Below are 14291 nucleotides of genomic sequence, written 5' to 3' on the forward strand. Positions count from 1 at the left end.
CTGATCACAGGCTAGCGTAGCCCTGAGAATGCCAGATTCGATCCTAAATCAGACACCATGTCAAAGTCACGCAGGTTTGGTGTAGGATTTTGATTCGATTAACGGACATGTGCTATTCGTGCATCACTTTTAACCATTTGTAGTAATTTTAATAATTTTCAATCATTATCGAGTAGACAGTTTGGAAAAATATTTAGCTAATAACAAGGCATACGATCGATAATTGACATTTTCTCAGGAACGATCCATAAAATATGTCATTAGTCGACCGTAGGTCTAATTATTAACTGGACATTATATCAAGATGTCCAATCGAGATTTTAAATCACTTTGATCAGGTCAACAGCCTCGATACAACTCCCAAAACCAGGGATAATCACCATCCGATGCTATGCTTCCTTATTCACATCCTGAAAATTCATCAAATCCTCACTAAACCTACTTTCAAACCTGCAATAGAAAAGCGTAGATAAAAATTAACACAAAAAGCTTTAAATCCTCTTTGTAAAAAAAATAAAAAATTAATATGATGAAAAGCAATTTTTCCTGAAGCTTAAGCTAACTAGCCAACTAGAAAAATGAATGCAAAATTTGCTGAATGATAAAACAATGCCGGGATTGTTAGTTCTGCATCATCATTTATATTTCAAAGAATTCACCTTGCATTATTCTTTCAGTTCCGCATAAAAAAAATATTTTTTCATTTCATATTTTTTTACTACTGCTGGAAAATAAAAATAGCTAGTCAGTGGGTAGATGGAGAGTAAAAAAAAGGGAGAGTTTATGTATATTTATGGTATAAAGTACAGAGCCGCAATGCATTTTTTATTGATATTTAAATATTTATATATAAAATTCTTATTATTATTACTATGTTTTTTTTTTTCTTCTTTCATATTCATATAATTCCATAAATGTTATTGTTTGTCTTGTTTATGTCCATGATATAAATATTTCAATTAACTTCCAGGGATGGTGAGTTTTTGGAAGGAGTTTTTTGGGGTTTGTTAGTTTGTTGGGTTTTTGACCAATTTAAATTGATAACAAATTTCAAATCTTGATCCTGAATTGCAATGAGCTAACGAGCATACTCAAAAATGCTTTTTTCATATCGATGAGGAACTCACAAAAGTGAAAACTCATAATGTCTTTTCATTGTTAGGCCATTAAGAAAATCTCGACAAAATACGTTTAGTTTTTTCAACTGTGAGTAAAAGTATTGGTAGACATTAGCGTACAAACATTGAGAAAGACAGAGCAACAATACAAAAAAATAACAAAATTTATTAACTACAATTCACAGTAAATCAATAGGAACTAATCATCAACTAGGCATAATCATAACAATTTTTGTTAACCTGGGCTAAATTTTTGCTCAAAATTTGAGGAATTCATCAATTTTGTAACTAAATTTTTATGGATTTCTGTTTGATGTTCTCAAATAGTACAGATCGTCTAATTGATGAAGCATCCGGTTCTAGTTTGACGAGACTCTAGCATGGCGTCAGATTTAAACCAAATCTGGTACAATGTCAGAGTCATGTCAGTTTTATGCCTAAATTTGGATCGAATAACTGATTAATGCTACTCAAGGTTTGCCATTAAAGCACGACTTGTTACTCAGAGTCAGACAGTACAATAAAAACCGCAAAAGTTGAGATTTCCACAAATTTTTAAAATAATTGTCTGATCCTTGAACTTTACAAAATCGCAAAAAATTGATTTCTCCTAATAATAAGTACTTATAACGACCATCAGTTCTAAATCGTTGAGCACGCATTTAGATGAGTATATTTATTGTATGTTAGGGTTGAGGTCAAGAATTTAATTTAATTTAAAAAAAAATACAAAAACGTGATTAAAGTCAAGTATAATAACTACTTTTGAATTACTGAGACTCGAACTCATGTCTTTACAGAATTAACTGAATCGACCAGATTAGCCAGAGTTGGGCTAAATGCTACACAAACTACTTTAAATAATTTTAGCGAAATATCAATTTAACCTTCACAATACCCTCCCAAAAAAACTCACCGTCCCTATCATCAACTGTATATAAATACAAACACAATACAATAATAATAAATTTATTAATAATACGAAAATTCCTGCATTTTTTTTTTTTTGCAAACAGACCAGCAAAAATATTCAACTATTGCGAGAGTTTTCATTCCAGACATTTTTACTTAATTTTCTTTCCCAGTTTTTTTATTTCTGGATGATTTATTTATTTACTGTGATTGTAAATAAACGAAATGAAAAGCGAAGTTTTTTTTTTTATTTTTTTATTTTCGTTCCTTGTTCAAAAATAAATTGAGTAACTTTTGTTCTACTTTTTGTTATTTTCTTAAATGAGAAAGGAGGGAAAATTGAAAAATTAAATGATGAGATTTTTCCGATTGTGTTGTGAAACGTTTGGCGATAGTTCAATAAGTTTTTGAATGTTTTTTTTTTAGTTTTTTGTTGAATTTTTAGTGAGATTTTGACGGTTGGATTGGGAAATTAGGTGTTGATTATGATGAGGTTATCATAATAAATTTAATATTTGATTAGAATTTTTACTACATTTTAAAATATTTTTTTGTTTGATTTAAAAATTTAAATAAAAATTGTAAAATTCAGTAAAATAAATGAAAAATAAAATCTAATTTTTTCTAACAAATTTCATTTTAAGATGGATTCGAACCCCTATATTTTTGTACAGAATGGTTAACTTTCAAATTAATATTTTAAAAATAATTGACAAAAAACATAATTATTGGTTAAAATTTAAATATTTTAAAGTACAGACTCCGAAAGGACTGTCAACTCTACTTTAAAGCAAATCTAAAATTCTGTATTGATTTCACCAGTATTTTTTGTGAAAAAATTCAAAAAAAAAAAATAATAAAAAATGAATATAACTAGTAGTTTACAACATGATGATTATGAAAACTTATCTTACTATTTATTGAGATTTGAATCCAAGTCATTTACGAAATATATCGATTATTTCAACTTTTCATTTCTAAGATTTGTTACAAAAATCTTATCTATTTATACATGTAAATAAGTCGTTTGCAACATTACGGACATTTCAGCGTCGAAAAAAGTTGGCATATTTGAGAAAAGTCAACCTTGTGTCGAATTTTGAATTTTTTGCATGATTTCGTCTTATTTTAACAGTATTAATCATCTATTTAAGCTAAAGATTCATCTATGAATAAGAAATGTTCAATTAAACTTTTTTATTTAATGAAAATTCACTAAAATTAGTAAAAATTTGGCGATTATTTTGAAATTCAAACGAAAAATAACGGGTAATTTCGACATGTCCGTAGCATGTTTTAACAATAAAATGGTTATTTTGAAATTCAATTGAAAAAATAACGACTTTTTCGACATGTCTGCAGCATGGTTTGCAACCTTTTATTTTTCACAATACGACGCATTGTTAAGTCACAAGCGAAACCGCACATGCCATAGGGTTTCTTGCATTTCGAAACACATTTGGCTACAGACTAGAGCACAACCGCACATGGCATAGGGTTCTGGAAATTTCCAAAAATATTTGGATGCAGACTAGAGTACCGGGACACACAGGTTGCCAACCTGTGATATAAATTAGAATTTTTTCCAAAAAAAAGTTCATAATTTCCTCAACAGCTCACATCAATTCATCAAAACCCTAAAAATTCCCACTCCTTGGCACACCCACCTTCTCATCATAAATTGTTTCATAATTATTTTCCATAAAAAACTGTAAAAATTTCAACAATTTTTCATAAACCTTCCGGAATCATCAAACATTTCACAACACAACGTGTAGAATATATGAATGAAATTTTCAACATCTCACTATTCATACATAATTATGCTCGCAGTGTAAAAAAAAAATAATAATTTTTCATAATAATAATATTACATTACACATATCATCATCATCATCATGATATATATTTTAATAATAATTTTAAATCCAAATTTATGCTAATGAGGTGATGATGAAATCAAGATTTTGTGTAAACTTATTATGTGATTAATAGGAATTTCCATGAATTATCATAATTTAATAGTTTTTTTTTTATGTCAACACTGAAAGCATTTCGCTATGCGAAAATTTTCATTTAAAACTTTTTTTTTTGTTCATTTTTTTAGTTTATGTTTTAATGTTAATAATAATATATAAACTATATATTCAAATATTTTTTTGTTTTGTTTCGTTTCATTTCATTTTAATTTAGGAAATGAGCTTTATTTGGTTTATCGATTTTCAAAGTGCTGGTTCGTAGTGAAGGAAGCCAGTGTGGGACTGTAGGGAGCAAGTGAGTGGAGCTATAGGGAGCATGTGAATAAGGCGTATAGGGAGCCAGTGAGAGGCTTATAGGGAGCAATTAAGTGGGGTTTATAGGGAGAGAGTGGGTGGCTATAGGTAGCAAATAAAGGGGGCTCCAGGGAGCAATTGAGTGGGAATTAAAGGGAGCAAGATGGTGGGGTTTATAGGAAGCCAATGAGAGGCTTTAAAGAGCAAGTGAGAGGCTTTAGGGAGCGAGTATGGGGTAGGGAAAGCCTATAGGGAGCGAGTGGGGGTGTCTATATGGAGGTAGTGAAGGGGACTACAAGGAGAAAGTGAGGGACTGGAGAAAACGAGTTAGGGGGGGCTGTAGGGAGAAAGTGAGACTGTAGGGAGAGAGTAAAGATGGCTAAAGGGAACAAGAGTGGTTGGGGTAGTGAGAGAGCAAAAAGGGATGTAGCAAGTGATTGAGGGTGGGACTGTAGGGATCGAGTTGGGGAGCAAGTGGTAGAGGGGCTGTAGGAAGTGAGTATGTGGGGGTGGAGGGGACTCAAGGGAGCGATTGCGAGAATGGGGAGAGGGGGCTGTAAGGATCTAGTGGCGAGGGGATAGGGGTTGTACTATTATTTTGTAGTATTTCAAATTTTGTCTACAAAAGATTGCAAAAAAAATTAATTTTCCAAAAATTCGCAGGAAATTTTTTGTAATAATTAGGATTCGAACCGTTTCTCTTTTGATTTTAGTATACTGTTCCTGAATCACCAGACATTTTAATATTCCTGATCTGACAATTAAGTAAACTGCTATTTGTTCTACTCGTTTATAAAAACCTTCCCTCAATCATCCCATCCCATCTCAATCTCAACCAAAACAAGCTCATTTCCTTTACCATTTCCCAAAATTATTCATTTTCATATAACAAACAATCAAAAAAAACTTAGCAAAACGAAAACCATTAGTTCCTACTATTTTTTTTAGAAATCACTCACATCACCCTCAGTGTCAGGATATGTACATGTGAATGGATTTCTCAACCATTGACACAATGATTTGTCTTGTCGATTCTTCTTCTTTCCGGACGATGATGATTTTTCATTCTTTGTGCTATCATTATTCTTACTATTACTATTGTTATTTGGACGTGATGCTGATGAACTAAAACTCGATTCATCACTATCTCGTACGGTTGCGACAGAATGATATCCGCTCTCAGCACGACGTGATATACCTGAATGTTTTGATGCTCTTGGCGTTGAATCGTGTCCGCTATCATATTCGGGTGTTGAGAGTGGCAGTAATGGTAGATGTGGTAGTGGATGTTTGGTATGAATGATATTATTATTATTATTATTGATACTTAATATTGGAGCATTTTTCTTATCAATCAAATCAGTCTCGCATAAATCCGCCAATGGATTCTCTTTGATATGAATTTCAACTTTATCATCCACATCGCAATTCTCTAATGACTTTTTAATATTTGGATCTGAAGCACCATCGGGATGACGTAATGAAGCATATGGCTCCATACCAGCTATCGCTACAATACCATTTAAGCTCGGTAGGGATGTTTGACTTGGTGTTCTACTTATTGATTGTCTACAGTCACGACATCGTGGACTTGGGGCTCTATAAACGGGTTCACTACATACACTACCTGGACCGGCATTAAAACGATACGCTGGCTCACTATATACACTTCCTGAATCGATACGAAATGCAGGAATTACTTCGGCCATGGCTAATTGAGAATTGAAAAGTTCACGAAGACGTGCTAGTTGATCCATTTGGTTTCTGGATGTGGAAAGTCATATATTAAAGTCAGGCTGCAATATTATCAATCTATTGCCTACTCACCTAGTGGAATCACCAATTATACATTCACTGAATGTATCACCGACATTAAAACTTGAAACTACTGAGATGTCACCATTACTAAGTGCTGATAGAGGATGCTCGCTGTTTAAAGGAAACATTAAATCATTATACAACTTACTACACATCAGTTACTCCACTTACCCTCCCATAGCCCTCGCAATATCATCTTCCGTCACCTGCAGTGCACAATCCATCATCATAATGTTTTGACACAAACTTTCCCTTGACACATGCCGTGATACCTCTCGTGATCCAAGTGGTTCAATCAACGGCAATGCCGGTGGCACTTCCGATGGTCCACTATCTTGGTCCTCTTCCTCCATATCGGCTGAACATCCAACTGCTGCACTATTTGTAAATAATTGTCTATTTTCACTAATATTTGATGCTGATTTTTCTGAATGGATATCCTGATCGTACTCATTTGTGAGCTGTTGTTGCTTTAAGCCAGTCTTTATGGAACTTTCAGAATAATTTGCATTGACTGTTGTTGGTAAATTGAGTCCTAAACTTAACGGATTAACAAATTCATCATTTTTTGATCCTATTGAACTATGATCATCGTCATTACGAGGAACTGAATTATCAGACTTAATTTGTTGCTGTTGATTCTGTGATTGTGCTTTATAGTATGTATGATATTGTACGGGATTCGTACTGACTGTCTCAATTTGATGTAAAATTTGGCATGTCTGATTTTCGACCCATTGTCGTATCATTTTCTTCTTATGACTATCCATAAATCCGTAACCGGCAGCAGCACCACTTTGGACTATTGCATTAACAATTTGTGGATTTGCTTTTGAGTTCGGTCCATCAATCCACGTTTCAAAATTTTTTACATGATTTATTTCCCTCATTAGATGTCGTGCCTCAGCTACCCTGTATTTTGACACTTTTGGACCGTCAATCCATTGCTCTTGAACAAGCCTACTTGTTGTTGCTTCCTGTCCAGTCGCTGACGTATTTCGTTTCATCGGTGAACTTTTTGGTGTGGGAAAATTCGATGACTTACTTACACTTGTGTGTTTAAGAGCACCAGCCACAATAATTGGCGATCCTGAGGGCACGACTTGAGCATAAATTGTATGATCTGTTGGTGATTGCATGACGGCAGCATCGTTGAGATGTTTTGCTTGATTTCTTTTGAGACTGTCGCTTTTTTGGTGGGATGATGATGAAATTAGTTGTGTAGCTGCTTTGGGAATAAATAAAATTGGAAATATTTAGCTTGAAGTGACTTATGGAGGCGTATTTGATGCTCAAATGAAGCCACAAATCAACTTACGTTTCTGAATATTTGGCTTCTTTACAGGTGACTTTGTTATAGCATTTTTCTCAACTGCCGATCCTCTCAGTACTTTATTCATGGCACATCGATTATCTCCTGAGTTAAGATTAGGAAGGAAGACAGGCGGATGTTCATTATCAGTTGCATCATCTAATGATGGACCACAATAAATGACTGTATCAGCTGAAAAATCAGAACTTGATGGATCCGGTCCACTTGAGCTACCCGATTGTGTATTTCCGCTTCCACTTTTATCGCCTGATAATGGAAATCTATGCTTTCTTCGACGTAGACGATGAATACGAGATGCTAATTGGATGGTTGTTAATGCGTCAGCATGAGTCTAATTAAATATGAAGGAAGACGAGGAAGGAAATGAAAGGAAAATAACAGGAATTAATTAATATATTTTCTTGGTGTATTTTTCTACTTTAATCATCATTATCATCATTTTATAGGGATGTGATAGTTGGAAGTATGGAATTTTGTTGTGATTTTGAGGGTATAAAGCGCATATTTAAGGTATATAGCTGGATTTATTAGGAATCATCTGAATTAGGCTTATAGTTTGTAAGCCAAGATACTGAGTAATCTAGGCCGAATAAAGGCTATTGAGGATGACTAGAAAGATCTTTGGGGCAGACGTCATGAATCATACTAGAGAATATGGTCATTTTTAGTTGATTTTAGTCGAATTCTACAAAATTATGCTTCACGCCATGCTGGAGACACTATCTGTCACTTATTCTACGTCGTGTGTCTTTTGGGTGACCGTTAGCCTTTTTGTTAGTCTTGACATTGTCTTGGCATGCAGACAATATCCTACAGTCATGCTATTTATGCTATAGTCTTACAATTGACCATTTCCAAGCTCAACTTCTGCTTATAAAGCATCATAAGATTGTATCCACTTTATCAATTGTTCAAAAGCAGCATGTTATGCATCTGAGCCAACAAACTTCTATTGACTACCTTTTCCGGTTGAGACACAATGTGCTCATCCCTTTCCACTTCCAACTCAACCAAACAATCCCAAACTGTACAGAAAAACTCAACATTTTTCAAAACTTTCTTGGCACACAATCTCATCTTGTCCTCAAGCTATTTATGTCACAATAATATCCAACACTATAGACAACAAAACACCATCTTCCATACCCAATAATCTTAAATTAACTTTTATCTTACCTGTGAGTGTCCTACATGTGCAATAATTGCTACGTGACATGTTAATGGTGCTAAACAGTCTTTCAGTAAAGGCGTTAAGGGATGTTCTCGATTTGGTGGATGTCTCTGTCCACTTAATATTGACAATACAACATTACCAACTGCTGACAATGGCAGTCCACCGCATCGATTTGCACATCCACCTAAATCGATGAGATGTAGTCGACTCCTTCCACCAGCAACTAGTGATGAAAATAAAGAATTTTGTGTTGAAATGTTTCGTCTATTTAATTAAGATTTGTGCATTGCAAGCACAAATAACAATTTTCATGCTCTAAATACTTACCACCACCTTTACCCGCACCAAGTGAATATTGATAAACGTGTAGGGTGAATATTAATGCTGGCTCATAAATACTACTCGTACGTCCGGCTAATGCAGCGTCTAAAAACAATGCTGCTCGTTCAGCAGTTGGTGCACGTAATTCGGTCGGACCGCCCAAATAGTCATCCCTTAAATAAATCCCCGGGGACTCATCAGATTCTATAAATATACAAATAAAAATGTGAAAAAAGTGTAAATTTATTGATCGTATCGTTAAGCAATTTCCTTTATTTTTTTTTTGTCCGACAACCCCCTCCGAACTTACTCTTTGTTGCCGATGATTTTTATTATTTTTCATACACACTTTAGTCTTCCTCATTTTATATCGAAATGTCCATTTAATCGGTTTATGAGGAAAAATAATGGGCTCCCTTTTTTTTGGACTTTATATGACCATCATTGAGAGAAAATTCTTTTATGTGCATCTGTATTGATGCTTATGTTGGGGTTGTGTGGATGGAATGTGATGTATGTGACATCATTAAGAGGTCAAAGTAATGCTAATGCAGCTTGAAATTGAACTAAATTGAGCTGTAAGTTGAGATCATGCACAAGGCATTAGCCATATGCCATATGCCATATGCCATATGCCACGTGCCACAAGCCTCAAGCTTTAAGCCACATGTCGCATGTCACATACCACATGTCACAATCCTCAAGCATCAAGCCACATGCCACATGTCACATACCACATACCACATGTCACAAGCCTCAAGTCTTCAAGCCTTCAAGCCTTCAAGCCTTCAAGCCTTCAAGCCTTCAAGCCTTCAAGCCTTCAAGCCTTCAAGCCTTCAAGCCTTCAATCCTCAAGCCTCAAGCCTCAATCCGCATGTTACATGCCACGTGCCACATGTCACAAGCCTCAAGCATATTTCCATAGTTCTTCAAAAAAAGTCCAGTACTGTCCAAAATGTGTGCCGCGGCATGGCCATAATCCACATTTCGTGTCTGGTTTTGGACCTAAAACGTATGGATTGGCGCAAAAAATTACAAAACACTTCTAAAGTCAACCTGCACAACAATACAACAATTGTCATGTGACACAACATCCCATCAACCCCCACAAAATGCCATATCACCAAGCATGGATATAAGGAATGATTTTATTTTCATTAAATGCCAAAGCATTCGTTAAAATTCAAATCACACAAAAAACGGGTAATGCCAATGATATATAAAAAGAATATTACGACCATATGAGACCCATTTTAAATCTGAATTTATTTTTTTCTTATTGCCTATTTTTCCTTTTTCTTTTCTTCTTATTCTTGTCGTGAGTCGTGGAAAGAGGAATGAGAATCAGCAGGGAAACCTTTTTTTTATTTCTTATACACAATGCATGATGTACAATCTCAGTGTGGGAGGATTTACTTTTTATTGGGGCAGTTTTGGATGATGTAAAGGGGTGATTGGAAAATGCAGATTTTGATGTGATTTTGGAATGAAAATTGATGAATTTTGTAGTGAATTTGATATTTATTTAAATGTTATTGTAGGTTTGATTGTTGGGCAAGATTGAAATGGTTAAAAAAATTCAAAATGGCGGAAAAATTTAGAATTTTTTAAATTTTAACCTCAATTTTTAACTGTTTTCTAACTGAGTGATCTTCAATGTACTTTTGCCACTTTTTTCTAACGACTAAAACAAGAATTAACTCAAAATCACTAAAAGCGACTCCAAAAATAAGGAAAAACTTTTTGAGGTGAGAAATGTCCGCCATTTTGAATTTTTATTAACGGATAATTTAGATTTTATTGAAAATTGTAATATTTGAAGACAAATGCTTATCTAGTGATGAAAATGTGTTAAAATAGAGACAAATATTAGCAACAATGATTGAATATGGAGCAAAAGGCACTGCGACCCTAAACAGAAATGACCACAATTACTTTCTAAAACTAAAGATACTGTTTTTCATGTTTAAATTAAGAGTAGACACCAAACAACCTTTTTTGGATGCATAGGCACCAAAATATTCCTCTACATGTCCCATAAGACCCAAACACCCCCAAAATTCCAAAAGCCACAATGCAAAATTCTCCAAAATTCCCAAAAAAATGCCTCCCATCCCTCATTTCAACCTCAGTTCCATCACTCATGTCATAATGTATATATTCTTATTTTTCACAAGAAATCACAAATACAAAACTTTTATGATTGTGGAAATTGTGATGCCATTTTTTATTTAGATACTGTCTTGATACTTTTACAATTCCTCATGTGAGCCGGTCCGTATTGTAATGGGATATGGATACACACAGCGTATTGGATTTTTTTTTTCATTGTTGAATCAACATAAAGGAAGTTCAGGATGCTGATAAGATCAGGATAAGACGTTACAATTCGATGAGGAAGAAGGAAATTTGGCCTTTTCAAGTGCGGCCTTTTGTGAATTATTATTGTATTCCTTTATTCTTATTATAAACCCATTTTAGATATTGAAATGTGCCTTTGCCTTTTCTACTTCTTATTTAAAGTACGGCAAGCTATGGGAATCTTTATGGAAAATGAAATTTATTGATTTGGGATCGATTTAAGGAATGAAAATGAAAATTTTGTGCCTCTCTCATGAGGAAATCTTGATGAAAATGCACATTAAAGAGAGACTGACATTGGCAAAAGGATAAGGCTTGCTTGCTTGATGGGCTTGTGGCATGAGCATTACGAAAAATGGGGGTTTCGGTATTGATTAAACATTTTCTTGCTTTTTTTTGTTTTATTCTTTGGTTTTGCCATAAACTTTGTTCTTGAAAAAAAAAAATGTTTATGATAGGAAAATGGATTTTTGAAGGACTTGTTGTGCTGTTGGATGTTTGGCTTGAGTTTTTTAGTTTATTAAAGTTCATGGCGTCTGGTACTCGAGTGGAAATGAAGACTGAATAAAGCTATTTTGTTGTAAAGTTGATGTCAATTTGAACTTGATTTCAGAAATTTAAAATTAAAACATTTTCAAAAATTCAAATTTGTAAAATTTTCAAAATTAAAATTTAAAATGATTTTATAAATTTAAAATTCTAAAAATCAAATTTAAAAGATTTTCAAAATTTCAAAAATTCAAATATGAATTTCAAATTTCAAATTTGAATGGATATCAAGTTTCAAATTTAAAAGGATTTCAAAAGTTAAAATTTAAAAGGTTTTCGAAAATTTTAATTTAAAAGGTTTTGAAAAACACAAATTTAAATGGATTTCAAAAATTCAAATTTAAAAGGATTTCAAAAATTCAAATTTGAAAGATTTTCAAAAGTTCAAATTTAAAAGTTTTTCAAAAATTAAAATTTGAACGGATTTTGAAATTTTGAATTTAAAAGGTTTTCAAAAATTCAAATTTAAAGATTTTCATAAATTCAAATTCAAATTGATTTAAAAATCTTAAATTTAAAAAGTTTTTAAAAATTCGATTTTAAAAGTATTTCAAAAATTTAAATTTGAATTTCGAGATTTCAAATTTCAAAAGATTTCAACAGCTTAAATTTAAAAGGATTTCAAATTTAGTTTTCAAATTTGAAAAGGTTTTTAAAATTTCAAATTTGAAAGAATTTTAGAAATTCAAATTTAAAAGGTTTTCAAAAATTCAAATTTAAAAGATTTTCAAAAATTCAAATTTAAAAGATTTTAAAAAATTCAAATTTTAAACGATTTTATAATTTTAAATTCAAAAGGTTTTCGAAAATTCAATTTTAAAAGATTTTCAAAATTTCAAATGTAAAAAGTTTTCAAAAATTCAAGTTCTAACGAATTTTAAAGATTAATCGTGACAAATTTCTCTCTAAGCAGTTAAAAATTAAATCGTTAAATCCATTTCTTGTGGGCAAGTTTAAAGCTTACAGCTCTAAATCTCTTAAACAGAGCCTTAAGCACAATTTGATAGATTCAACAAAAATAGAATTATTCTCATATTTATCTCCGTAACAACACCTACAGCAAGTCTTGAACCATCTGGTCCTCTCATAAATTATCAATACGAAGCAAAAATTTTTTTGCTATTTTTTGCACAAAAAAATTCAATCAATTCTCGTTCTTCTCATTTCCCTGCGATTAAAGTCAAAAAAAGGAGGAAATTTTTTCTATTCATTTCCAATCAAATAATATTAAATCACGTATTTTATCAATTTTTCTTCCATCCTTTCTCATGTATCCTGCCTGATAAATGTTCTTTTTTTTATTCTTCTTCCTCTACATGCTCCCAATTCTTCTTCTTTTTTTAAACTATAAAATCCAGGACCCGCCCGCATGCCTAGGCGATGCTCGAGTAGGAAAAAAGAAGTATCACATAAAAAAGTAACATATGTGCTCTCCCCACTCCTTTTTTAACGTTTTTTTTTTCTATTCTACTTCTTTACAGTAGCGACGTTTACGATCATAAATTTTTATCTTCAGGAGTAAATTTGAAAGGAAAGAAGAAGAAATGTGAAGGATGATGAAATGTGGGTTTTATGGGAGGCATGAAGCGCATTTTTAACGAAATACTTTATTGTGAATTGTGAAGTAAATTTGGAAATCTTTAAAAATTATCAAATCAAAAAAATTAAAATTTTCAATAGGAAGTTTTAAAGATTTAAATTTAAAATTTGTGAGATTTGAAATTTTAATTTTAAAGATTTAAAGTTAAAAAGTTCAAAATTTAAAATTTATTTACTTGAAAATTGATTAAATTAAAATTGTAATATTTTGCAAATTTAGCAAAGTTAAAAATTAAGAATTAAGAAATTTAAAAAATTTGAAAATTAAGAATTTTTAAATATTCAAAGAATACAATTTCAAAATTTTAAAAATTTGAAAAGTTCAAGATTCTAAAATTTTGAAAATCAAAAACTTTAAAATTTATAAATCTTAAAAAGTTTAAAATTCAAAAATTTTAAAAATTAAAATTTAAAATTTTTGAAAATTAACATTTTTAAAGTTGAAAATTTATAAAGTTGAAAATTTAGAAATTTAAAATTTAGAAAGTTGAAAATTTAGAAAGTTAAAAGTCTTAAAATTTGGAAATTTAAAAAAATCAAAAGCTTTAAAATTTAAAATATTGAAAGATAAGAAATTTTATAATTTAGAAAGCTAAATGTTTTAAAGTTCTGAAAGCAAGAAATTTGAAATTTTTAAAGTAAAAATTCAAAAATTTTGAAAGTCACTTTAAAATTCAAAAATTTTAAAATTTGTGATATTGAAATTTTTGAAAAATGATATTGTAGAAAACATTGAAAATTAAAAAATGGAATTATAAAATTCAGAAAATTTTGAATGAAAATTGAGGAATATTAAGTTTGAAAAGTTCACAGAAATAAATTTTTAATTTTTC

General features: G+C 31.8%; 1 protein-coding gene across 4 annotated transcripts in view; it reads right to left on the minus strand.

The window, feature by feature from the left end:
- Positions 1 to 3245: 3245 nt before the first annotated feature.
- The window catches only part of LOC139091064 (kinesin-like protein CG14535), a 63353-nt gene continuing 52307 nt past the window's right edge, over positions 3246 to 14291 (minus strand). For 2 of the 4 annotated variants that reach the window (XM_070641001.1, XM_070640999.1), the window contains 6 exons: positions 8956 to 9153; positions 8631 to 8851; positions 7440 to 7785; positions 6293 to 7349; positions 6131 to 6232; positions 3246 to 6067 (listed from right to left, as the gene is read on the minus strand). In XM_070641001.1, coding sequence (XP_070497102.1) covers positions 5248 to 6067; positions 6131 to 6232; positions 6293 to 7349; positions 7440 to 7785; positions 8631 to 8851; positions 8956 to 9153 — 2744 coding nt within the window. In that variant the 3' untranslated portion in view covers positions 3246 to 5247. The remainder of the gene's footprint in view (positions 6068 to 6130; positions 6233 to 6292; positions 7350 to 7439; positions 7786 to 8630; positions 8852 to 8955; positions 9154 to 14291) is intronic. The other 2 variants (XM_070641000.1, XM_070641002.1) reach the window with 2 other exon arrangements.

This window comes from Chironomus tepperi, unplaced genomic scaffold (assembly GCF_022539635.2).
Source record: "Chironomus tepperi strain 1889 unplaced genomic scaffold, CSIRO-AGI_Ctep_v1 contig_223, whole genome shotgun sequence".
NCBI classification, from domain to species: domain Eukaryota; kingdom Metazoa; phylum Arthropoda; class Insecta; order Diptera; family Chironomidae; genus Chironomus; species Chironomus tepperi.